This window comes from Oryx dammah, unplaced genomic scaffold (genome assembly GCF_014754425.2).
Source record: "Oryx dammah isolate SB20612 unplaced genomic scaffold, SCBI_Odam_1.1 HiC_scaffold_9, whole genome shotgun sequence".
In the NCBI taxonomy this organism is placed as follows: domain Eukaryota; kingdom Metazoa; phylum Chordata; class Mammalia; order Artiodactyla; family Bovidae; genus Oryx; species Oryx dammah.
In genome coordinates, this window is record NW_024070193.1 from 45,842,930 (window position 1) to 45,869,862 (window position 26,933).

Sequence of the window (26,933 nt, forward strand, 5' to 3'; positions counted from 1 at the left end):
CCAGGTCCGTGAAGCTGCAACCAGAACTCAGGCTCCATCATCTTACTTTAGTTTCTCCTTTACATTACTATAAGGCATTCCATTGTTATTTCTAAGATGATGTATTTAGAAGGATTCATTACCTATTAACCTGATTAATAAAGGAGGAACTGCGCAATGTTTGTTACAAAAAAAAACCCATTATGTCTGATAACATAAACAAATGGAAGATGATAATGATAAAGCCAAACAATGAACAACTATGAAGCCATTTCAAAGCATAAGGCAACATAATTTACCGCAATGAAGCAATCATAATATTGTTAATTTTTAAAATGCAGATTCGGGTATACAGTATGGTCCCATTAGTGTATTTTCAGAAAAAAAGAATTAGTTGCATAAAAACTTACTGGAACAATTTTTCAATGGTTAAACTGTACAGATGGAAGGGTGATCACTACTCTACATTGACTATGCTTTGGTACAATTTTGAGTTTTACTATCTGCATGTGTAATTTTTATCATTAAAACTCTACTTAAATGAACTTAATAGAAGAGAAAAACACACAATGAAGGAGGTTAAATAGGGTCAGAAAGCAACACTGTTGGGTCCAAACCCCAAGGATGTCTGGTTTACAGGAGAGGACAGGTCTCCCCACTCTGCACCTCCTTAAAGATGAGGGGGATATCAGTCCCTGCCCAGCAGGGTTGTGCTGAGAACAAAGTGAGTTTCCAGAGCAGTGCCTGGAAGCCTGCCAGGCACAGAGCAACTACCCAGTAAGTGTCAGCCTTTGTTAGGATCTGTGACGGCTAATTGTCAACTAGACTGAGCCGTGGGGTACCCAGATATTTGGCCGAACATTATTCTGGGTTGTTTCTGTGAGGGTGTTTTTGGATAAGATTAAGATTTAAATCAGTAGACCGAGGGGAGCAGATTCCCCCTCCGTGCTGTGGGCGGGCCTCATCTAATCCACAGCAAGGTCTGAATAGAACAAAAAGGCTGACTCTCCCTAGGGTAAGACAGAATTCCTCCTGCCTGACTGCCCTCCAGCTGACATCAGCTTTTTCCTACCTTTGGACTCAAACTGAAACACTGGCTCTTTCTAGGCTGTTAGTGTCCATTGCTCAGTCATATCTGACTTTTTGTGACCCCACAGACTGTAGCCCACCAGGCTCCTTTGTCCATGGAATTCTCCAGGCAAGAATACTTGAGTGGGTACCATGCCCTTCTCCAGGGGATCTCCCTAACCCAGGGATTGAACCCGGGTCTCCTGCACTGCAGGCAGATTCTTTACGTCTGAGCCACTGAGCCTGCTAATCTCCGGACTGGAATTACACCACTGCCTCGCCTGGGTCTCCAGCTTGCCAACTATGTATCTTGGGACGTGTCAGCTTCCATAACTGCATAAGGCAATTCCTTAGAATATGATAAATAAACATATATAATATAATATAATAAAAATATTCTGTTGGTTCTGTTTCTCAGAAAAGCCCTGACACAAGATCTATGAAATTTGATTTGTTCCAAGTCCAATTACAGCTATAAAGTTCCTGTTCATGATAGTTTCTGCTTGATTTGCTCAAGTTTGTCTGAGGTCAAGAGAAGAAAGTCAAGGTTCTCGGGGCCATGAGTCCCAGAACCACCAGTGAACTGTGTGGCTGGGAGAACATTCAAACCCACCTGCAAGCCACACCTAGCACTCTCTCTTGCTGAATCGCTTTCAAGTCCCTACAACAACCCTCAGCAGAGGGGCACAAAAGGATGCTGAGGACAGAGGCGCACGTCTGGCCCTTCCAGTCCCCCTAAAGAGCAGCCTGAACACAGCAGGTGTGAAGCGACAACTGCTCTGATACTTGCAAAACAAATCAAAGTAAATCTGTTATGAAAACCCGGTACCTAAAGGACACCCTTAGGAATGCTATTTGCGGCTGGGGGACTCAATGTACTGAAGCCCTTGCAAAGCACCCCTGATCAAATCTTTAATAACACTACTCTTTATTTTTTATTTTATTTTTTAATTTGGCCATGCCACGCAGCATGTGGGATCTTCATTACACCACAACTAGGGGTCAAAGCAGTGGGCCCTGCACTGGAAGTCAGAGTCTTAACCACTGGAATGCCAGGGAAGTCCCTTTATTTTTTTATTTTAATTTATTATTTGCCAGCTTCCTAAAACAGTTTGAAACAGGCAAAGACTAACACCAATACATCAGATACATTAAAACTTGTCTCAAATTCAGAACAAAAATAAATTATGAAAATAAGAATATATCAGGCATCTGTAACTATAGCCTGTCAATCATATGTCAGGACTCTTACTAATAATTTTAATTAAATTTTACAGTACATGTCAAAACCCTGTCTAATAAATATTCTACCCCTAAGGATGAGGAGTGGAGGAGAAGTGAGGTCAGCATGTTTAAAAGACAAAAGTGAGTGTTTTTGTGTTTTGCTGAAGATTAAGTGTTAGCTCTAAAACCAGCATAACAGGGCCCTCCTCCTGCACTGCACTTGCAAAAACAGACCAAATGCTAAACCGGGGCCATTCAACTGAGAGAAGCAAAGATCATTTCTAAGTTATGAATTCAGCAAAGGATGTGCAGTTCCCTAGATTCTAATTCACATTTTCTCACTCTGTAAAAGAAGGGCTGTTTCATCGTCCATTTTTTTCTGTTTCATTTAGCTAAGTAAGGACCATTAACATTATACATTTTCAATGGAAAACACAATAAAAATTTTATACTAGACAGGAATTGATAACCAAGACTTCACATTTAATTCATAAAAGATGTCCATAATATTTTATTTGAGCATGTTTTCAGAGGATAAGTCACCAAGTCTGATGGCTTACACTGGTGACAGAAAAGGAACAAATCTGAAATGGTGGCCCTGAAATGACAAGGACACCCAGACAGGACAGTTCCCATGAGCATGGTGGAAGCAATCCTGGCTGGCTCACAGCAAGTCACTTCCACCTCTGCCCACCTCCAGGGCTCTGAGGGGGAGACCAGATCTCACCTGTGGACTCCATCAAAAAGCTGGCCTCAGGTAGATGCTAGCTGAACAGAATTACTGACCAACCCTGAAGATATTTTAAATACACACACACCACAGCATCTCTATAACCTCCTATCCAGAGTTCTCACATGTCTTGAAACCTACAACTGAATGGAATAAGAAGAGCTCACACGTCCGAGAAACTCACTGGTGTGTGGTCCCAGACAGACCATGAGTAACAGCATATAGACAGGACAGAAACTAGATGCACCAACTGTCGGACTCTGATCAACTTAGAGGAAGTGAGCAGAAACATTAGCCCCACAACATGAGACAAGCCAGAGCAGAACCGATTAGCAAGCTCACCATCACCGGGGTGTGGACGGGAGAGACAGGACCAAGCACATTTAATACCGGGGGAAAAAAGAGAAAACTGAGGGTAGAAAAAGAGGAAAGGATGGGGGGAGACACTGTCTAACTGTGTTCCTCACCTTCTGAAAAATCCCTTGCTGACCCAGCCACCAGATGAGGCATTAAGAAACCAGGATAAGACACAGGATCAGGAAAATCACAGAGGAGGAGAGGTCAGAGGTGACCTTGGAGACCTTGCTCAGCCACTTCAGAGAATTTTGGAGGGCAAGGTAGTGGGAGTCCTGAAGCCCGGTCCCCATTCAGACATGCTGCTCACGGCCCCGTCCCAATTCAGACATGCTGCTCACGGTCCCACGGGGGTCACCCACCCCTCCTGAGCCTGGATGAGGGACTAAGAGGGGGGTGAGCGGCTTCCAAGGTCCCTCCACTCTGCATGTCAGCAAGTTAATACTGCAGTTTCCCATCCCAGGTCCAAGGACAACCTGCCAAGCTGAAAAGAACAGGAGAGAAACGACTTCTCCTGCGGCCTTTCGCCTCTCTGGCCACAATCTTCACAAAGAAAAGCACAGTGGACACGCCGGGCAAACACACTCACCACATGAGCTTGTCCGAATGAGCCTGCCTGGGCAGAGTCCTGGCAGAGGCGGGGCCCTCACGGGCTGCCCGAACTGAAACACCAAGGCCATGTGCAGAAAGAGACTCCAGCGGCAGCTCAGAGCGAAGAGCGACCCTCCATTAGCACCCAGCCCGGGCAGCACCTCGACCCAGCCACCTTCTGCACCTACTCAGCATTTCTCTGAGTTTGCTTGTTGGGGCAAATCCTAAGACTGAGCACTGCCCTGGAAGCACAATGGGTTACGTAACTCCAGGCAGCCTGGGCACCCTATCAGCTCATCTCGTTAAACCACCCCAAACCGAAAAATGACGCACCCCAAAATGTGATATCCCTGGGGAGGAGGAGGGAGAGGGGGAGCGGGGCTTTGTGCTGGGCAATTTGGCTTTGCCTAAAAATTAGAGAGGAACAAAAAGCCTGTTGTTCATCTCAGCGCTCCCTGGGAACCGGGGGTGGCATGGATTTATCTGAGGCTGGATGCCAAGCGGTCTCCCAGGACTGCGCTTGGCAAAGTCCTTGGAGTTCACACATATGTTCTTGGGGATACTCAAGAGGGTTTTCTGGTTTGTGTCTTCCTCCCAAACACCAATATATAAAGCTTTAACCTGAGCGTGTTCTGCACTGTCTGGCTGCCTTAAGCACGTAACAGCGGCTGTGTTTACACTCTTGTTTACCAAGCCACTGCCAAACGTGACAGCACTGAGCTGTTGTTTCTCAGCTGTCCCATGGCTCCTGCTACGGATGTTCCAGCAAAGAACCGCCAGCTACCACGCCCCAGAGGGCTTGACGTTTCAGCACTGCCATTCTGCCATTGCTCTGTCCTTGTTTGTCACGTTCAAAGTGAAACTACTTTAACAAGTGAAACGCTTCCTGGATTTCACTGGCAAAATGCCACTAGAATCCCAGTGGCGAGCTTATGTGTTCAGACAAATGAAAATGCAGTTGGGACACTGCCTCCTCTGGGAAGCCCTCCTGGTCTCCCCCATCCTTTCCCCTTCAAGGCTCAGCCAGGCACCCTCCTTGGTGTTCTTCCGTGTGCCTGTGCTTATCATTGGCCTAACCATGCTGCATAGCCTATTTCTACTCGCTTATTTGTCTCCCCACCTGGACTGTATTCCTGGCAGAGGTGGAGCAGGGAACATGTATCTTAGGGTCAGGATCTACATCAAGCCCCACCCCTTAGAGCTCAGGGATCTTAGGCAGGATGCTGAGCCTTTCCTGATTTAGTCAACATTCCCCCACTTCATGGGAATGCAGTAATAATTAATCGCCACATTTCATTCACTCAGCAAATAGTTACTGAGTAACGGCCACATGCAGGTGCTCTTACAGTCATGAGACTCAAGGATGCACAAAATCCGTGCCCTTGCCTTTGTGATTGCCCTAGCAGTAGTTTCTATTTAACTGCAAGTCTGGTCAACAAAATGCAACCACGGAAGTGCGTGGCTAAATCTGGGGAAGAAGCTAAAGCAGGTAAGGGAGATGGGGAAAGGGGTAGACCATTCTCTCTGCAGGGGACTCACCAAAGGCATCCAGGGAAATGCCATTTGGAGAAAGTACAGTAGGAATCAGGAGGCCACCTGCAGTTAAGGCCACCCAGGAGGTGGGCAGCAGCAAGAGCAAAGGCCCTGAGGTGGGATGTTCTGGGTCTGTCCAAAAATTAGTGAGGAGGCCAGTGTATCTGGAGTGGAGTGAGCTGAAGAGGAGATGGGTCAAAGGGGCACAGGAAACCCTGCCACTTAAGCCATGGACAGAAGGGAGCCTAGGGGAGATGTGGAGCACAAGAGTTAAGTCATCCAACTTTGTATTTAGAGAGTCACTCCTTTGGATAGGGAGAGACTGGACTGCACAGAAGCAAGCAAGGAAGCAGGAGGCCCAGTCAGGAGGCCATTGCAACAATCTGAGCGTGAGATGAAGGTGGCTTCGACCAGTTACTGTTGGGGCTGGCGAGCGAGAACCAGTCAAACTCTGGACACACTGTGAACCGTGAGTCACTAGACTTCCTAGCGAACCAGCGTAGGAAAGAGATACAGAGGTCACGAGTGCCTCCAAGGCTTCTGGCCTGAGCAGCTGAAAGGGCAAAAGGACCATTTAGAAAGACTGCAAAGAAAGCAGGTGGAGGAGGAAACCAGGAGTTCACTGAAGGGCCGGGTAGTCAGAGAAGCCCGTCAGACATCCACGTCAAATGCTGTGCTGTGGAGCCATACCCTCACATGTGGCCTTCAGGGAGAAAGCCCAGCATGAGGGCAGGCACTGGTAGCAGTCAGCGCAGAGGCAGGCTCCAACTCCTGGAGCCTGGGGGAGACCACTTAGGGAGTCACAGACCCAGGAGAGAGAAGAGCTGAGACCTGGGGCCTCCCAGTTCCTGGAGAGGAGCAGCCAGCCAGGTCAGGACCCAAAGCCAAGGGAGGACCACATTTTCAGGAGAAGGGGGTGGCTGGCAGTGTCAACTCCTGCTGAGAAGGCTGAGGATGGACTGCGGAACTGCACAAGGCCATCAGTACTGGGGGTACGGTGGGGTCCAAGCCTGTGCGTAGTGGACACACGAGAGAACAGGAGAAAAACCAGAGTGGGCAAACCAAAGAGCAGAGATAGGGATGCTGGCTGTGGGGAAAAGGGCAAAGAAGGATTCCTTTTAAGAAGGAGGATATGATTACCTGTTTTTGTGCTAATAGGAGAGACACAGGAGCAAGGAGAAACGGATGGTATGGTAGAGACAGGACAGGTGCTGGACACGTGTCCTTTGGGGGCCAGGCAAGTAGCAGGAGGATTCAGCAGCACACAAGTGGAGGAAGTGCTCGGCACCCAGGGGTTCAGCTGGGATCCCCGGCATCTCCACGCCCCTCTTGGCCAGGAAGCTTTTGACATGGGGTGGGGTGGGGTGGGGTCCTCTATGCTTAACTGGTGAGAAAACAGTGAAAACCAACTGGAAGCAAATCTGCATATCTGAAACTGTCAACAAACATTATTTCCAACAAGAGCGTGAAAGCAAGCAGTGCAGACAAGGTGAGACCTGGGCAGAAACTTCGAAAAAAACGCAACTGGATGCATCACGATGCTCCTCACTGCTGTTCCACACACCAGCCCCCACCGTTCCCACTCACAGCCCCTCCGGTGCTGGCTCCGAACACTTGTCACGAGGATCCCTCAAGAAGAGAAACAAGCCAGAGCTCCATTACAATGTGCCTGAATAGCAGGTGCTGCCAGTGCACTGGGTGGGTGAGGGGCGGATCCCCCTGTTCCCAGGACTCTGGGAAGGTGCGGCTGACACAGGCGTCTATGAGAACTTGAACTTGACAGTGTGCACAGGGCCCTGGGGGAGTTCCCCGCTGCTGCAGCCCACAGCATCATGGTGTGTTATTTTCATTACACCTGTTTTATGTCGGAAGAAACAGAGCCTCAGGGAGAGGGGCGAGGCACCAAACCACCCTGAGCACCACTACGGGCTGGGCGCACTGCTCAAGACTCAGTGCTCCCATCTTTAACCTTCAGGACAATTCTATTACACAGTGTCTTCATCTCAGACAGTTCAGTTCTGGACAGCAGGTCTCACAATCCCAAAGCTGTGACTCCTTGCCCTTTGGTGGTCTTTCCTCAACCTCCAGGTCCCTCCCCAGACCCCCTCCTGTGGCCCCACCATTCCCTAGTCCTCACTGACTCCCCCATCCCCGGTAGGGAGAGGCCCCCTTACCGGTGATGGTGCAGGCATCTCGGTACCCTCTGCAGCTGGGCGCATCTTCCACGGCCTCGCTCACATAGTGCTCCTCGGGGATGCCCAGGCCGCAGGCTAGGACTGCATGGTTGCACGCCTCCGACGGGGGCACAGAGTTGGCCAAAGTGTCGTCGTGCAGAGCTGTGGCGTCCAGCTTGGCAGGTTTCACGGGGAGGTGCCCACTGCCATCGGTGGCCCCGCTGCTGGAGTCTGGGGCAGTCGGGCAGACAGCCCCCAGGAGGTCTGGCACACTGGCAGTGGCTCCTCACGGGGAACCTAAGGGACAAGCCAGAGACAGGAGCATGGTGACTTAGAATCTCTGAAGAAAAATGAACAAAATCTTCAGAAAATAAGAGCCCTCAGACGATGAGTGATCACATTGCAAATTCTGTTTCCTTCGAGCCAAGGTATTTCCAATTGAATTCTTCAGTTTTGATACAGAATTGTGAGCGAAGTTCTATTCAACCACTCAGGGACCAGTACAGACTGAAACACAGGGCATGTGGCTTCATTTACTAACTGAAACCTGTCTGAAAGCAGCTCTAAGCAAATAGACAGACTGGACCACAGCTAAGATGAGGGCACCATCCCTGATATGGGGCTCTCCAGGTGGCTCAGCCGTAGAGAAATGCCTGGCAGTGCAGGAGATGTGGGTTTATCCCTGGGTCAGGAAGATCCCCTGGAGAAGGAAATGGCAACCCACTCCAGTATTCTTGCCTGGGAAATCCCATGGGGAGAGGGGCCTGGTGGGCTACAGTCCATGGAGTCACAAAAGAGCTGAACACGACTTCACAGCTACACAACAACAACCCTGAAATGACCATACCCAGGCCACGTGGCAGCCACACGGAGTGTGGGAAGCACTGTGTGTGAGCATTCTGTACAAGACACAGACCCATCTATCTGTGTTTGCTCAGTCACCCAGTGAGTGTCTGACTCTTAGTCCAGCTCTTACAAGTCTCATTTTTACAGCTGAAGGACAGGGGTCCTCAGAGAGGTTCAGAAGTTTCCAAAGGTCACAGAGCCAGGTGTGAACTAAGAAAAGGGATAGGAACTCCGTGGGAAAATGATCCTAGGCACCTGGCCACTGCCCCTCACTCTAGTGTATGCAGACACTTCCAAGACTTCACACGGGTTCAGGAACAAAGCGGTCGCAGCCCTGGACGCTCTCTGGCTCCAGCCAACCCTGGCACACCAAGCAAAAGGCTTCTTTCAGGCAGAGGAAACAAACGAGGCTTAAGGAAAGTGAGGGTGGACGGCCCTGAGAGATGAAAGCGCCTCTGTCTTACTTGGTTCTACTTGGGAAGCCTGCGGGAAGGAGAGATTTTTCTTAGCAGAGGAGTGAGAAATCCTGCAACCGGTTCAAACTGTCAGCAAAAGAGGGGCCAGGAAAGGATGCAGGAAAAAAGAACGCAAGCAGGCCAGTGGTTTTGCATTTGAGCTGAGGGGGTTATCTTGCCTCTCGCTGGGGTCCTTGGCCCAGATGCCCTGCCTCACTCTTTTCCTCCACACGTGGTCCACAATTCCAGCCCCCAGGCTATCAGAGAAGACTGGAGTTGCTCAAGCCTAATCCAGTTTGCTGCCAACAGAAAATATGTATGCATGTTCCTACAATTTCCTTCTTCTCCAGCATGGGATTTTTTTTTTGCAGTTCAGAACTTGAGCTAAAACTCCCCCGAGCTGTGTGACACTGGGGGGATAGTGTTGCTCCTCAGGCCTCAGCCACACCATCATGAACAAAGAAGGGACTGAATGAGCATCAGAAAACCAGTGGCCTTGCAGCTGAGCCACGCCAGGAACCCCAAATGCAGGTAGGCGGAGCTGCAGGAGGGCGTCTGTGTCCTCCTCAGCCCTTCCCCCACACCCCCAGTGACATTAGCATGAACCCTCTGCCACCCATGTGGAGGAGACCTCTGGCAGGAGAGTCAAGTGACACTGTGCAGACAGGGCTGCCCTCTGTGAACACGAATCACTCATTGCCCAAGAGATAAAGGAAGAGGTTCCTCGAGGACAAACTTCCTCCAGGCTGTCAGAAGGAAACCAGAACAGAACTTTGAGGCTGGAGGTCCAACAGATGACAAGGAGAAACCCATGCTGGGGGATGGGGGAACCCCTCCAGGATCAGCCAGGTGCCTGAGCTTTCAAGGTTTATGTTCTAGGGGGGCAGAGGCAGCCAATATATCCAGGGACTAACTTACCATCACAGTTCAGCAATTCTGAACCAACAGGTCCCAGAAGAGCAAAAGTTCATCAAGGAACAAATTGTTTACCAGGACCATACAGCCCTCTACTTCTACTGTGACAAACTGCCACAAATTTAGTGTTCTGAAATAGTCATTCAAGTCAAGACTGCTATAGGTTATAGCAGTCCAACAGGAGCCTTGCCAGCTGGGCTCCAGTCAAGGCCTCAGCAAGGCTGAGCTCCTTCCTGGAGGTACAGGGAAGAACTCATATCCAGGTTTATTCAGAGTGTTGGCAAAAATCAGCTACTTGTGGCTGCAGGACTGATGACCGTACTTCCATGTTGGTTGTCAGCCTGGGGCTGGTCTTTGTTGCTTGGGGCTGCCCATGTTCCTTCTTATGCTTTCCATGGGCTCTGAAAGGCCTCTCTCCAATCCCGGCACGTGACCCCTACGTCTCAGAGCCAGCAAAGGCATGTTGAGTCCACATGTGCTATCTGCTTCTGCTGCATCTTTCTAGCCTCCTCTCCTGCTCTTTTCTGTTTTCAAAGGCTCAGAATCCAGGACAATCTCCCTATCTTAAAGTCATATGATCAATAACCTTATTTCCATCTGCAAAGTCCTCTCTTAGCAGTACCTAGATCACTGCTTGACTGATTAACCAAGGGATAGGAATCTTGATAGAACAACTTGAGATTTTGCCTCCGTCAAGGGCCTTTGGTTCTAAAAGAAACAGGATGCTTTAGAAGGCCCCACATTTCCCCAAGCCTAGTGAGAAGGCAAACCAGTCAGCCCACAGCCACCCAGACCCTTTTGGTTCTACAGGAAGATTTAGATCCAACAATGGGTATCACACAGGACTGGGTTTAGTCCCAGCTCAACCATTCCCTACAGACTGCAGGGGTCAGGTCCCAGATAGACTCATCTATAAAACCTGGGTACCACCAACCAGTTGTCAAGTTGCTGGAAGAAGCAGACACAACAAAAGCAGATAGTCTGCCAGGCCTAGGACAGTAGGCCTGAAACTGAATTAAAAGTTAGGAGACCTGCCCTAAGGATCATAAGCATTTAAGCACCTGAATGTGCAGTGCAGGCATTTTTTCAATACTTATTTTTATCTTAGGAATAATAACATTAGGCCAGGGAACTTGCAGGCTGTGGATGGTGCTAAAGGAAAAGACCCATTTGAAATCAGGGTGAACACTCCAGAACCTTGACACCTGCTTCAGGATGACTTGCTTACAACCTATTAATATCTTGACTATGGCATGACTGGCACCAGGGCTTGCCCCTCTCCGGCCAGGGCCATGCACTTTGTTGCCATCTTCAACTACTTCTCTGAGCAAACTGCTGCCTGCTTAACAGGTGGTAAGATGAACATGTGCTTTTTGAAAGTGCAGAGAGCCCCAGCATTCCTTGCAAAATGAGCTGCAGGTCTGGCACTGGGCTTGGTCTTTTATATACATGACCTTGTTCAAGGTTCACAACCTATAAAGTAATATCAGTATCTGCTTTTTACAGGAGGGAAAACAGGCTCAGAGAGATTAAATAACTTATCCAGGATTTGAACCTAGATTTTTTTTTCCCTTTATCATATTTTTTCATTGACATTTAGTTGATTTACAATGTTGTATTAATTTCTGCTATACAGCAAAGTGATTCAGTTATACATATATACATTCTTTTTCATATTCTTTCCATTATGGTTTATTACAGGATATTGAATATAGTTCCCCACGCTACATAGCAGGACCCTGTTGTTTATCCACTCTCTATATAAATGCTTATATCTGCTAACCCCAATGTCCCACTCCATTCCTCCCGCAACACCTCCCCCCACTCGGCAACCAAAGTCTGTTCTCTATGTCTGTGAGTCCGTTTTGCAGACGTTTGTGTCACATTTTAGAGTCCACATGCATGAACCTAGATTTAAATGGCTCCAAAGATGCTGCACTATTAGAGTTGTGAATATATTGTGCTTATGTGTTTAAAGTTGTTCTATGTCCAATGGAGAATCAGACGTTTCACGGGATCTTGACCAGTGATCATTCTCCTGCATCTGTCCACTGTCTTATTTTTTTAGTTCTACCAGTTTATTGCTACCAACCCGTCACACTCCACTCTCATGCACACATGTGGTCATGTGACCCCATGGACTGCAGCCCGCCAGGCTCCTCTGTCCATGGACTTTTCCAGGCAGGAATACTGGAGTGGGTTGCCATGTCCACTGTCTTTAAAAACAAGGCTCTTGCCATAACAGAGGCAGAGGAACTCAAAACCCCATGGAGACCACTCAATTCCTTGTAGGAAATACGCCACAGATAGCCCAGAGATGGGGTCTGGCCTCCAGGGCCATGGCGAGCTGGCTCACAGCTGATGGGTGACTGTACTGGTTTGCTCCTCTTCTACCACCTCATCTGACCTTTCTGGCCAGCTCCTTAAATAACAGGACAAGGGGCTAAAGAGTGGAAAATATGATGTAAGAGTGGAACAGCTGGAGAGGGAGGAGATGGGCTGCAGTTTTGCAGCAATAGTGCAGAACTGCCAAAAGCAGCCACTGGCCCTACAGGAGGATACTGCTCACTGTGGGCTTTCACATGGGCGTAATGCCTTTTGTCCTGTAAAAATAAATCTACAGCACAGCTTGGTAGATCTCCTCATTTTGTGAGGTAGGGGTGGGGAACAGGGGTAGGGAATTTAAGCGACTTGCTCAAAGTTTTCTTCATATAACTGGCAAGAAGCAGGACCGGAAGTATTTCTTATTTACTCAAAATTTTCAACTACTGCTACACCACGACACTGCACAGGGAAGGAGCAGTTTGGGAGAGGGTATATGTGGCTACCCACAGAACGAGTAAGAAGACTTGGAACAGCTAATATCAGCAAGTACAGCTTCCCTCGTGGCTCAGACAGTAAAGTGTCCGTGTGCAATGCAGGAGACCTGGGTTCAATCCCTGGGGTTGGGATGATCCCCTGGAGAAGGAAATGGTAGCCCAGTCCAGTACTCTTGCATGGAAAATCCCATGGACGGAGGAGCCTGATAGGCTACAGTCCCTGGGGTCACAAAGAGTCGGACACGCCTGAGCGACTTCACTTTCACAGCCAGAAAGTCGGAGCCATGCTGGGAACCAAAGGCACAGGAAAGGAGATGCCCTATGGTCTCCAGGAGGGCTACCGTGGCCTTCTGTGAAGTCCTATGAGACCCCTGAGGGTCCCTGGAAAGCGAGGGGCTGGGACATCTGGAGACTAATCCTAGAATGACTGAAGGAAGAACTTGAGCATGCAAAGGGGGCCGCACACTTGTACCCATCACGTGTGACCAACACCTGTGCCGTCACAGGCATACAGCACTTGCACCTCACGCATGAACCCAACAGGCGTGCCTGACACATGCGCAGCTGCCGTCACGTGTCCCCGCCACGTGTCGCTGACCTGTGCAGCAGAGATGTGCGCCTGTCACATGCCCCTGACCCGTGCACCGGAGAGGTGCACCCATCACGTGAGCGGCTTCTATACATGCACCTAGTATGTGTGGGATGCCTCTGTGTCTTTCCTCCCTTGCTCTGTCTCTCTCTTCCACACGTTCTCATGCCTAGGCACCCACATACACATGTGAAAGAAATTTCATTCTTAAGGCTATACTGTTTCCAGCTCTGAAGGTGAATCTCACCCCACTCCACCCACCCCACTATTTTTTAAAAATCAAGACTCACTCAAAGAAAACTTCCATCACTCAAGGCAATGACTCTGACCAAGCTTAGACCCATAACTCAACCTTCTCTTTCTAAACTGTGCTAAGGACAGAAACAAATCCACCAACAAAGCCACGGTCCCCTACAGATCCCTAAGAAGTAAGGAGCAATCTATTTCATCCATCAGGTCTCACTGAATGAAAACTGTCATGTGACCAAATTCCTTGGTTTCCAAAAATAATTCTGCTGCAACCCACAGAACAGAAGTGCCCAGCTACCCTGCCTTCTGCAAGCCCTGCCGCATCTCCTGAAAAAAGGAGAATAAAAAGGCAGCACGCTCTAACAGTCTTACGTAACAATCCCGGTCTATCCGGCTGGCGGCAGCAGATTTATAACGCACCATAAATAGCTCCCTCTCTGGGGAAAGGAGACCAAGTAGGGAGGCTGTGCTGTGGAGCCTCTTCTCTTTCATCCCCAACAGAACCTTCATGTGTCTTCCAGCACAAAGCAAGTTCAGGGAGACCAGCTGGCCCACGTCCAGCACAGATATAAGTTACCTAAGAGACCCTAAAAGCTGAGCAAGGTGTTAAGGGAGCACTGTCTCCCAAGTTAGCATAGGAACCACACGCTCCCCTGCAGACACGCTCCCCAATATGCCTACAGGGCTGCTCTGTGCTTCCAAGCCAAACTGGGGGGAAGCAGTGCTCTCTGGACACTTCATTCTGCCAGCCAGGGAATGTAAGGCCAGCCTGATGGGCAGCAGGTAGGCTGGAGATGGTTCTTTGTGGAGCATCCCCGCCCGTATGCTCCCTGCCCCAATTCTAACCCCCTATCAGAAAATTCAGATCTGCAGCAGAGTCCTCTCCATATCTCCAAGTCCAGGGAGGAGTCCAGCCTTTGACTAGAAGCTGGTCAAAGTCAGACAGGGTGGCAAGAACAAGAACTTCATCCCAAGCCCTTGTGGGGTGGCTTGCTGGAAATCTCTGTGAGTCCAGAATAGAAAGACGTTGCTATGAAGAAAGAAAACGTCCCCTGAGAAAACCTACATGTCCCAAACAAGCCCTGCAGTCCACATTGTGTGCGCTGCCACTTCGAAGGGGTGCGGGATGTCTGGGGAGCAAGAAATGGGGAGAGAGAGAGTTGGGATCCACGGACAAGGCAAGTGCATGAGGCCAGAGTCAGTAATAAACCATGTACAGCCAGAACAGCAGCTGCGGTGCTGTCACGCTTGAGGATAAAGTTAATACAATAACCAGAGTGAGAAAGAGGCCCAGGAATGTGGGGCCAGGGTGGGAAAGGAAGAGGGAAGAGAACAGGTCTCTGTACATGACCCCTCCTTGGGTCCTGGCTCTCACTGCACTCACTCCCCAGGTGGAGTCTGGAGTTTAAAAACTCATAATGACTCCAACAAGGAAAAGAGCACGAACGGTTCCCATTTATCGCAGTGACTGTGACTGTGAGCCCGGCCAGGCCTGTGTGCATTATCCCAGGGAATGCTGACCTAAAACTCACAAGACCTGTAGGCCGGCATCATGCCCCTCCTCCAGTTGTTGGCAGGGAAACTGGGGCTGGAGGTTTCTCCCCACAGTCCCAAGAACCCAGAGGTGGGGCTGGTGTTGAACCCAAGGGTGTTTATGTTTAATGCCTTAGCACATGCAAACATACCAATAAATGCAAACATCTATTTAGTTCATGGTATCCTTCTCTGGGGCTTCCATGGTGGCGCTAGTGGTAAAAAAAAAAAAAAAAAAAAAACCCCACCTGCCAATGCAGGAAACAGGAGTTCAATCCCTGGGTCGGGAAGATCCCTTGGAGGAGGGCATGGCAATCCATTCCAGTTTTCTTGCCTGGAAAATACCGCAGACAGAGGGCCATGGTCCACAGGGTCATAAAGAGTCAGACATGACTAAAGCAACAGCACGTAGAGCACATCCTCTCTTACCACTTACGTAGATCTGAAATATTTCAAAAACCAGGTGGGATATAAACAGGCAATCCTACATGAAAAAGAAAAATTCAAGATTATAAGAGAATGTCAATTATAAGACAAACGCTTTCAAAGAAAGTATGAAAATTATTTTATACTGAAAAAATGTTAACTTCTCCAATAAAAAGGCTCATGTAGGGAATCATTATGAGAAAAAATTCAAATAGTAGTTTTCAGGAGAAAAATCACAAGTAATCAGAAAAACAAAAATGAAAACAAGTATGAGACACTCTTTTGCCATCTATCCCACTGCACACTTTTTCCCCTACTTATAATCTGTGCTGCTGATCATGCAGGTTATGAGGTGGTTCATGCTCAGAAGCGTACATCAAAAGCAGTTCCAAATGCATCCTTTTTAATGGCTGAGTAATACTCCATTGTGTATATGTACCACAGCTTTCTTATCCATTCGTCTGCTGATGGACATCTAACTTGCTCCCATGTCCTGGCTATTATAAACAGTGCTGCGATGATCATTGGGGTACACGTGTCTCTTTCAATTCTGGTTTCCTCAGTGTGTATGCCCAGCAGTGGGACTGCTGGGTCGTATAGCAGTTTTATTTTCCAGTTTTTTAAGGAATCCCCACATTGTTCTCCATAGTGGCTGGACTAGTTTGCATTCCCACCAACAGTGTAAGAGGGTTCCCTTTTCTCCACACCCTCTCCAGCATTTATTGTTTGTAGATTTTTTGATAGCAGCCATTCTCACTGGCATGAGATGGTACCTCATTGTGGTTTTGATTTGCATTTCTCTGATAATGAGTGATGTTGAGCATCTTTTCATGTGTTTGTTACCTATCTGTATGTCTTCTTAGGAGAAATGTCTGTTTAGTTCTTTGGTCCATTTTTTGATTGGGTCATTTATTTTTCTGGTATTGAGCTGCATGAGCTGCTTGTATATTTTTGAGATTAATTCTTTGTATACCCATGGCTGATTCATGTGAATGTATAGCAAAAACCACTACAATATTATAACGTAATTAGCCTCCAATTAAAATAAATAAATTAATTTACAAAAAAAAAGCAATTCCACTTCTGCAATAATTTCCTAAGGAAAAACCGTAACTGTGTGCAGAGACTGACCTTTCCCCCTTCAGCACTAAGTCACAATAAGAAACCGAAAAACAAAGTTATCTAATAATACAGATTTCAATAAAAATAAAGCATGGTCCAACCATATAAGAGGCCTGCACATGTCCCATTTCTAATGATACTGCAGAGAAACCCATGCAAGCCAAGAAGAGATGCTTGGGATAAAATGAATGGGGAAAAAGGCAGGTCACAAAACAGTGTTTAGAATATAGTGTCTCTGTTTTAATAAAAACAACATGCATAAAATATAACTGAAGAGTACTTCCAGTAGAATTTCATCTCTGTAAGCATCCTTTCCCCATCCACAGAACTACACCCAAACAGTCTTGTTACCCCTCCTTATTAGGTCCTTGGCTGTCCTCCAGCACAACAGTCCAGCCCCAACCTCTCCATGCTTCAGCACTGACTGCGGCATCATCTGACCAGCCCACACATTTAAACAGCCTGGATATGACCACATTTCCTCACGCTGGCCACACAGGCGCAACTGCATTTCCTAAAGCACACCCACTATAAGCTCAACCCCTCTGGGGACAGAAAGACACAGTCGCCATGAGTCACCATGGGATGCTGGGCAAGTTAAAGTCAATTAAGCCTCAGTTTTCTCATCTACAAAATGGGAAGTAATATTAATACCTAACAGGGCAAGTCTCTCATGGGGGTGAAAGGAGCTAATACACTATAGTCAAAATGTCCTCTAGTGAAAGTGAAAGTTGCTCAGTCGTGTCCAACTCTTTGCAACCCCATGAACTATACAGTCCATGGAATTCTCCAGGCCAGAATACTGGAGCGGGTAGCCGTTCCCTTCTCCAGGGGATCTTCTCAACCCAGAGATCGAACCCAGGTAGCCCTTAATAAATGTTCAATAAATAATAGCTCTGCTCAGAAACCCTCTGAAAGTAGGGGTGAACCTGTTGAGGAAATGGGGGCTCTATGTCAACAGGCATTTTCCACAATCAGGCTTTTTATAAAAAGTCCAAGGACACACAATTTGTATTCCATGCCTTGTATGGTTTGGGAAGAAATGAGTAAAATACTTATTTCTGATTTTTCACTGTTGTGTCCCCAATGCCTGGGAAACATAGTAAAAGCTGGGGTGTGGACTTAATTAAATGATGTGGCCGTTATGCTCAAACCTACTGAACATAACCAACCCAGCTGTTTTGTCTTAGCCACAACTACATGACAGGCTACTCACAATGGCGGTGACCAAAACGTATAATGGCTTTCCACTGAGTCAGCCATTATATCAGGAAATGAGAAGGAAATGTTTGAGGGGCTTCCTGAGTGACAGAAGTACCATCAACCAGGACCATCTCACGGTCAACCTCTGAAATTAACCCGTAAAACTTAAAGGGGGAAATTGCATCTAAACATCAAAGGAGGACAGGAAGTTTTTGTTTTAAATTGTGTCTCGAAGAAAGATTCTTTCCATTTCCATATCGGCTTCTCCATGTGTGCTGACCTACAGTGAAATCATAGCCTTGTGTTTTTGAAAACAGATTCCACAGCTATGGAAACAGAAGTTGTCGCTTACGCTGACTTCACTGTAGGATCAAGTAAGAAGAAACATCTCAGCTTGGACACGGCTACTTAGCTACAAATATTGTTCTTTGCAATAAAATGTGCTTAACTGTAATCAATAAATAAAGCCCTTAAATTCCTAATCCTCTAGATAAACTGTACCACATAAAAGTTCATTTGGCTAACAATTTGTACTTCAGGCACACGTGCAGTCAAAAGGTGTCCCATTCCTGATTTTATTAATTCTAAATAATCCCCAAGAGGCAATTGGGCCCCACTTGGTCCACACTCAAAGTCAGATTCTAGACTCAAACCAGCTTGATGGCAAAGAACAAATTCTCCACATAGCACTGATGCAGGCATGTGGAAATGGCAAGAGAGGAATGGGGCATCTTAGCTCAATTTTCATCATCTTAGCTCAATTTTTATTATCCACTTTCAGTAAGTAACGCAAGCAGACCTTGCTATTACTCATGAAGTAGCAAAAATAATTAGGAATGCATGGTATTGGGAGCAGAAGCCAAAAGTCTCTATATAAGAACATCCCAGGAAGCAATGAGGTCAGAGATCAGAGCCACCAAGGGGCTGAATCAGGAAGCACACTCTCCCCTCCCAGAAAAAGGCACCCAATTAAGTCTTTCCGACTGAAATTAACAAGGCTGTTACTAGGAAACTGGTCAAAACAGCCAAGCACTCAGTGAGTGAATCTGACAGTTGCGCCTTGAGTCACAGAGCTTCGTGGGATGGCAGGAGGTCCCTAGGGTGAGGGACCATGATAAGCACAATGTATAAATACAGCAGCAAGACAGGAAGTAAAAGGAGGAACGGGATGGTGGGGGGCGGGCGATGGGGCAGGAGGTGGGAGGGGAGTGGGAGGGGCGGGAGCAGGGAGAACTGAGTCATCCCTAAGCAGAAGAGGGCTGGCGCCTCACTAGTCCCCACCAGACACCACCTTCCAAGGGTGCCAACTGCAGGAGGCCGCACAGAGGCACCGCTTCTGCCTGCTCATGACCTTGCTCAGAGGGACCAATACCCACATGCAACTTTATTTATCAAGTCAGGTTCTCTCTCTCTCCCCATCATCTTTCCAACACAGAGCACACAGCATCTCTCGATAGCTGTGGCGGGTCTAACACAGCTTCTTCACAAGTCAAAGTTGAACAGCAGACCCAGCTAAGATGTTTGATGCTCAACATCAAAACGACACTACCTGCATGACCTCAGGAGAACTGATGGGGTCACACTTTTACAACTGTGTTATGTTTCGCCTACATTGTGCTTTCAATATTTGAACTAATTGCCAAATCTTAAAACTCATTAAGTGTTAACAGCAAAAAACAATCTGGATTTCTCAGCTCCTCTTGATAAATCTGGAGAGCTGGCAACTTCAGGCTCACGTTCTTGAGATTTTACTGAGAAGTAACACTTGGTTAGGAGCTGCTGCTGCTGCTGCTGCTAAGTCGCTTCAGTCATGTCTGACTCTGTGCGACCCCATGGACTGCAGCCTACCAGGTTCCTCCGTCCATGGGATTTTCCAGGCAAGAGTACTGGAGTGGGCTGCCATTAAGCACCATGTATTGCTCCCTAGTACATGGTACGTAGTTGGTCTCATTGCTTTGTGTTATCTACCTGGCCTCTATTAGCATGGTCTATAGAAAAAAAGAGGGGCAGTGTCCTGGAATCTTTGCTTCCACTAAGACAGAATGATTTCCCTCTTTTATACATAATTTTGCAAAATTCCAGTTATCTCTGGAATATAGATAGGTAGTTGCAATTAGCTTATTGTTTATACTTACAATTGTGACATATAACCCAATATATAAGATTTTTTAAAGAAATCCTTAAGCTTCACATAATGAGACTTTTCTCCAACTAATTTTACTGTTCAATTTACAGTCAGAATTTTACAGGAGAATTGTGTTAGACCTTCAAAGACTAGATAATTCCAATTATAGTTAAATTGTTTCAGAGTATAGGAAATTTAAAAAAATCAATTTCTTATTAAGCAAATATAACACTGACATCTAAGCCAGATGAATATAGCACAAAACAGTGCTGCTATGGAACACGGGGCATGTGTCCTTCTCAATTATGGTTTTCTCTGGGTATATGCACAGCAGTGGGATTGCTGGGTCAAGGTAATTTTATTCCTAGTTTTCTAACAAATCTCCATACTGTCTCTATAGTGGCTCTGTCAATTTACATTCCCATCAACAGGGCAAGAAAGTCCCTTTTCTCTACACACTTTCCAGCACTTATTGTTTGTAAATTTTTTGAGGATGGCCATTCTGACCGGTGAGAAGTGAAACCTCCTTGTTTTGATCTGTATTTCTCTAATAATGAGCAATGTTGAGCATCTTCTCATATGCTTGTTGGCCATCTGTATATCTTCTCTGGAGAAATGTTTGTTTAGATCTTCCTCCCACTTTTAGAAGATGCAATGGAAGATAAAATGCCAAGTAAGACAGCAAAGTATAATACTCAGAAGTAAATGGAGCAGGGTATAGGTAAAACATAGGGAAACATTTTAAAAATCACACAGTTATTCATTATAACACAAATTAATTGTAAGAGTCAAACACTGGAAGCAATCTCAGTGTTTCTATATAGGAGTTCATTCAACCAAACAACGGAATACCATGCAGCAGTAAGTAAAGAAAAAATATAGCGGGAAAGTGGAAGTGAAGTCGCTCAGTTGTCCAACTCTTTGGGATCCCAGGCTTCTCCGTCCATGGGATTTTCCAGGCAAGAGTACTGGAGTGGGTTGCCGTTTCCTTCTCCAGGGCATCTTCCTGACCTAGGGATCAAACCCAGGTCTCCTGCATTGCAGGAAGACGATTTACCCTCTGAGCCACCAGGGAAGCCCAGAAAAATTATGGCAGGAAGAGCTCCATAAACACATTCTAGAACAGTCTCTGGAATATACTGTTAAGTGAAAAAGAAAAACATGAAAACATTATTACTTTTCTCTACAAAGAAAAAGGGAAACAAAATATTCACACATAAGTAGCTATTTATTTTTACAAAAAGAAACACGGGATAAATTAACAACTGGAAATAGATTCCCTTTGGGAGTGGGTAGGAATACGGTGAAAGAATTAAGAATGTAATGAGCCACCTTTGTGTATAGCTTTTCCTATACTTTGGACTTTGGAGCATGTTAATGTTTTACATAATCTAAAATTTTAATTAAGTCAGTGAAGATGGAAGCTCTAATATTGCATGGAAACAGAAAGAGGTAAACATAACCATAGAGCAAACAGTAACAATCTTAGCAACTTTAGCACACAGAAGAAAAGAAAGCATTAATCAAAAAAAAAAAAAAAATCAGAAAAAAAAAAGCATCAATGACACTCCTGCACACAATCCTCTCTACTGGCTTGATGAGATACATTCCTTACGGTAACAAAGAATGCCAAGTAGTAAATTTTGAATCTGATTTAGTAGGTGTGTTGATGGTAGTGGTACCGTTGTTCAGTTTCGCTCAGTTGTCTCCAACCCCATGGACGGTAGCACACCAGGCTTCCCTGTCCTTCACTGTCTCCCACAGTTTGCTCAACCTCATGTCCACTGACTCAATGAAGCCATTCAACCATCTCATCTTCTATCTCCCCCTTCTCCTGCCTTCAATCTTTCCTAGCATCAGGAAAATCATCTTTTCCAATGATTCTGCTCTTCGCATCAGGTGGCCACTGTATTGGAGCTTCAGCATCAGTCCTTCCAAGAAATATTCATGTAGTAGTATGAGGACAGCCAACTTTTATATTATTTGGGGGTACAATGTGCAAATATATTGGTGTTGTTTAGAACAAGATTTGAGGGTTGTTAGTTTAGTTGGAAGGGCAGGGAAGGCATTTTTGGCAGAAGCCACAAGAAAACCCTAAAAAAGTTCAACATGGGTGGATTTTAAGATTTAGGGGGAGGGGGGGCAGACGTAGGCTACTTGAGCATACAGCTCCACACTGTTACTACTCACACTGTAATCTATGTAATTGTACACTAAGGTGGCCCTGGTCTCGTACCTCGTGCTAAAAAGAGCTCGGCCTTCATCCAGGAGGCAAATAATCCAGCATGGCAGACGTCATCTCAGCTGCAAAGTTCACCCTGAGATACTCAATGAGTTAAAGGAAACCATGGGCTCTGATATGAGCGCTTCATGGCCCAGAGGCCAGGAATTCTCAGTATAAACCAGCACCACCAATTGAGATCTGCAGAAAGGCACATGTTTTAAAATCTACTCCAGAGCTTCCATATTCTGTGACCTCTGATTAGAACCAAACAGCAGTAAAATAAACAGCCTTTACTCAAAAGAACTACTGAAAAAAAATGTGGCTACTTAACCCATTGAAAATGTACCCTTGGGGACTACCCTGGTGGTCCAGTGGCTAAGACTCCATGCTCCCAATGAAGGGGGCCTGAGTTCGATCCCCGGTCTGGGAACTAGACCCCACATGCCTCAACTAAGACATGGTGCAGCCAAATAAATAAATAAAAATAAATAGGCATTAAAAAAAAAAAGAAAATGTACCCTTAATATTCTAAGGTAAAATCAATTCACAGATCATTTTCAGAACAGCATTTTCATTTCTAACCAGTCTAGCACAAATATTTTAATTTCAGTATTTTAGGAAACATTCTGAAAGCTTCTTAAACTGTTTATTTTTTGCTTTTGCACAATGAGTCCGTAATAAAGCAAGATACATCCTGCCCTTACTAGTCCAGAATCACATGGTAGCTTCCCAGATTCCAGTTGACAACATCCTAAGAGTTCTTAGGAATTACATTTGGGTAATTCAGCAAGTTCAGTGTTACAACTAAAAGTCTTCCTGCACTGACTTGGGTCTGACTGTGAGAGAATTCATTTTTTTCTGATGTATCACTACCCAGTCCATAAGGGTTCTGTGACATGTCCCCCAGGTCTTATCTCACCTTGATCTTGGGGTATTTCCATTATGTATCATGAAACAGCAAACCAGTGCCAAACGTAGGTGCTAAACAAACAAACAAACAAACAGTGATTCTCACATTTCTGTGGGTGTGGCAGAGGCTCAACTAGACGGTCCTTCTGCTGGTCTCACTTGGGGTCCCTCATGAAGTCGATCAGGTGATAACAAGGGTCAGAGCATTTTAAATGAGTTATCTCATGTGTCCAGTAATGTGGCAGGGATGCCTGCAAGACTGGGACCTCTCTCAGGTGGAAACGTGTCGTTTCCGTCACTGGGCTTCTCCAGTGGAGGCGGGAGTGTTCAAAGTATGAGGCAGAATTCGCAGATCTCTTTAAACTTGGTCTTGAGAGTTACACTGTGTCACTTCTGCTGCAATCTATTGGTAACAGTAAGTCCCAAGGCCACCCCAGATTCAAATGGAAAAGATATAGACTCCACTTCTCCACTAGAGAACAATCTGTAGCCCAGCTCAGATCAAGGCATCAACCTTCCCCTTAGACAATAAGGCACAGCTGTGCGGCTCCTGTCTGCCTTCTCTGCCTTCACCACATGGCTCACACTCTTTCCAAAGAGCAAGAACTCACATCGTCACAAAGGCTTCCCTAGAAGAAAAGTCTGATAGCACAGAGAATGTGAATGCTTCTTCAGCTCACGGTCAAGGACAAGGGTTGACAAACTTTTTTTTTGTAAAAGGAAAAGAAGTGAGTATCTCAGGTTTCGAAAGCAGTACGATCTCTGCACAACTACTCAACTCTGTCACAGCAGCAGAAAAGAAGCCAGCTACTGCTGCTGCTGCTAAGTCGCTTCAGTTGTTTCCGACTCTGTGCGACCCCATCGATGGGAGCCCACCAGGCTCCTTTGTCCCTGGGATTCTCAAGGCAAGAATACTGGAGTGGGCTGCCATTTCTTTCTCCAATGCATGCATGCATGTTATATTGCTTCAGTCATGTCCAACTCTGTGTGACCCCATGGACAGCAGCCCACCAGGCTCCTCCGTCCACAGGATTCTCTAGGCAAGAATACTGGAGTGCGTTGTCATTTCCTTCTCCAAAAGAAGCCAGAGATAATATGCAAACACATGGGTATGGCTGTGTTCCAATAAAACTTTATTTACAACAGCAGATCAGAGGGATGGAGTTGGCCTATAGAACGTGATTTGTTGAGCCCTGGTCTAAGAAGAATGAGTGCTGGATTTGAAATTGGAAAATCAGGCCTAGAATTCTGACTTCACTACTCACTACCCATGTGACCTCAGTTGAGTTTCTTCAACTTTCTGAGGTTACATTCTACATCTAAAATGTAGAGATAATGCCATTTATCTTTCTGAGGTGTTTGTAGGCAGGGATACACAAGGAAGTGCAGAGCCCCCTCCCTCAGTAAGACAACTATGCCTTGGTTCTAGCCCACAGAGCCTGGAGAACAATTCCTTTGGAGGGGGCAGGTCCCAGGGAAACCTAGCTAGCAGGACAGAATGACCATCCACCACTATTCTCCAACGAAATGGAACCTTCACTGATGAAAATTATATTTCACAGAAGACTGAACAGTCTTTGTTAGAGACCTGGTCCTGTTCTGCCCTTTCTCAACAGCAAACTCTCTTGTTTTGAGGCATACAGACAGTATGCACACAAATGGTTTTTCACAAACAAGGAGCATACGTGGTCAGTGAAAAAAAAGAAACAAAAACAAAATAAGCAAGCCTCAAAAGTGTGATGACTCAAACAGAAAGTTTGTTCAGTGGCACAGCAGTAAAATCTTACTGTATTTAAGCTGATTTTGTAGCTTCCAAAAGCTTAGACAAAAAACAGTCTCTGAGACAAGTATATATTTATATATATATATATATACACATTTTTTTTAATGCTAGAGGTATAACTGGAATTTCTTTTAACATGGGAATGCATGTTTACCTTTTTAAAATTGACCCTGATTATGGGGGGGAATATATTCAAAAATTAAAAAAAAAATCCTTACCCCAAAGGAATTTAAAGCATTAAAGTATTTTGTTTGCATCTCCCCTAATGGGGCAGCACTTTGAAATACCCATAGTCCTGTAAAAAAGTAAGAAATTTCTATATCAATAGCTGGCAGCATTCTACTCCCACTTTTGGAAAATTCCATTCACCCAGAGGAAAGTGGATATATCAGAAGGCAGGTGATTTCATCCACTGTCAAAACCTTGTCCACTGTAGGAGTCTCCTGAAGCACCCATGTGAGCAGGATCCTGGCCACAGCTCCTCTTGCAACTTCAACATCCTCTTCTCCCACAGCACGGCGGCCCTCACCAGGAACAGCTGTCCCTAGTCTCTAGGAGAGACAGCTGCGCCCTGGAGGAATGGCGTTAGAAGGGTGTGGGTTCCCTCCTAAGCCCCAGAGTGAGTGCCAACGGCTGTCATCATCTGGATTGAATGTCCCCTTCCAAAGCAGTCTGGACCACTTCCAGAGCGAAATGAATAAAGCTAAAATCCAGGCAAACAGATGGAAGGGTGGTGGATTGATGGATCGATGAACATGTTGCTTCTGATTCATAAATTAATAAATGGATACAGATTGTGAGTCTCCTAACTCAGATATCAGAAAGCAAAGGAGTAAGATCACTTAGCCTGAGACAAGCAGAAGCAAACATTCCCAAATTCCCTTGTACTTGTACTAGAGCAGAATGGAATTCTCACATGATAGCTGGGATGTCTATATTAAGGATCTCGGGCCAGGCCTCTACTAAATAAAGTTCAAGTGGCGCTGAGTTCACATGCTACCCAGAGTGCTCCAGACAGCTGATTGTTCTCCCCGTATCTCCTGCTTTGGAACTTAAGCTTCAAAGTAGCTCCTCGCCTGCTCTTGCCATGGCCAGAGTCCACAATGTACCCGGGAGGTGTGACTGTGATGAGCTATCAAAGGACCAACAGATAACAGACCTGCCTCCCTCATACCCCATATGTGTGTCTGTGCAGGCGTCTCTCTCTGCCTGCATATGTACACACAAACCCATCACTGGAGGTCAATGGTTATGTAAGATGCTATCATCAGGGGAGGCTGGATCAAGGGTGTGTGGGAACTCTCTGAACTCTCTTTGCAATTTTTTTGTAGATCTAAAATTAAAGAGATTTTTAAAAATAAATAAATAAACTTTAGGTCAACTTGAAGGCCTGAAGCATATCATTCTAGCTTCCAAAGCCGCCTCCTGCATAAGCCATCAACTCCTTCAGAGAGTCAGTGTATTTAGCCCTGAAATGAAGCTGATCAGGTTCCCAAAGGACTGCAAGACATACTCTACATTCTGTGACTATTTAACATTAAGGTGCTTTCTCCTTCCAGGGTGATAGTCTGCAACTGCACGCTGGTGAGACTGTGAAATGGAGCCAGCCAGGACAGGCAGACAGCTGCTGATTCTGCTCCGAAGCCTTCCCACATTGCCACTGCGTCCCTGCCTCCACGCTCCCAATGCAATGGGACAACAAACAGAGAGACGCGACAGTGCCAGGGGGAAGGAGAGGGGCAGTCTCCACAAGTCTCCTTCTTACCCACAAGAGAAGAACCTTCCTCAGGAGACAGCAGCAGACTGGTCCTACCTGCAACGGCAGTGTCAAAATCAAGGCCCGGGTGGTAGGGAGTGAGTCGGGGGATGGGAAGTGGGAGGGTGATGGTCAGTGGGGTTAGTGGGGAGAGGGTAGGGGGGGTGGTCAGTGGGGTTAGTGGGGAGAGGGTGGGGGGGGTGATGGTCAGTGGGGTTAGTGGGGAGAGGGTGGGGGGGTGGTGGTCAGTGGGGGCGGGAGATGGGATGAAGAGGTAGGGCTGGGGGGCTGGGGTGGGGTGAAGAGGTGGGGATAGGGGTGGGGTG

General features: G+C 46.5%; 1 protein-coding gene across 5 annotated transcripts in view; it reads right to left on the reverse strand.

The window, feature by feature from the left end:
• Positions 1-26,933, reverse strand: part of TRAK1 (trafficking kinesin protein 1) — a 156,300-nt gene that overhangs the window by 94,246 nt on the left and 35,121 nt on the right. For 4 of the 5 annotated variants that reach the window (XM_040246058.1, XM_040246056.1, XM_040246055.1 and 1 more), the window contains exon 1: positions 3,945-4,350. In XM_040246058.1, coding sequence (XP_040101992.1) covers positions 3,945-4,035 — 91 coding nt within the window. In that variant the 5' untranslated portion in view covers positions 4,036-4,350. Of the gene's footprint in view, positions 1-3,944; positions 4,351-7,653; positions 7,951-26,933 lie in introns of those variants that run through there. The other variant, XM_040246060.1, reaches the window with a different exon arrangement.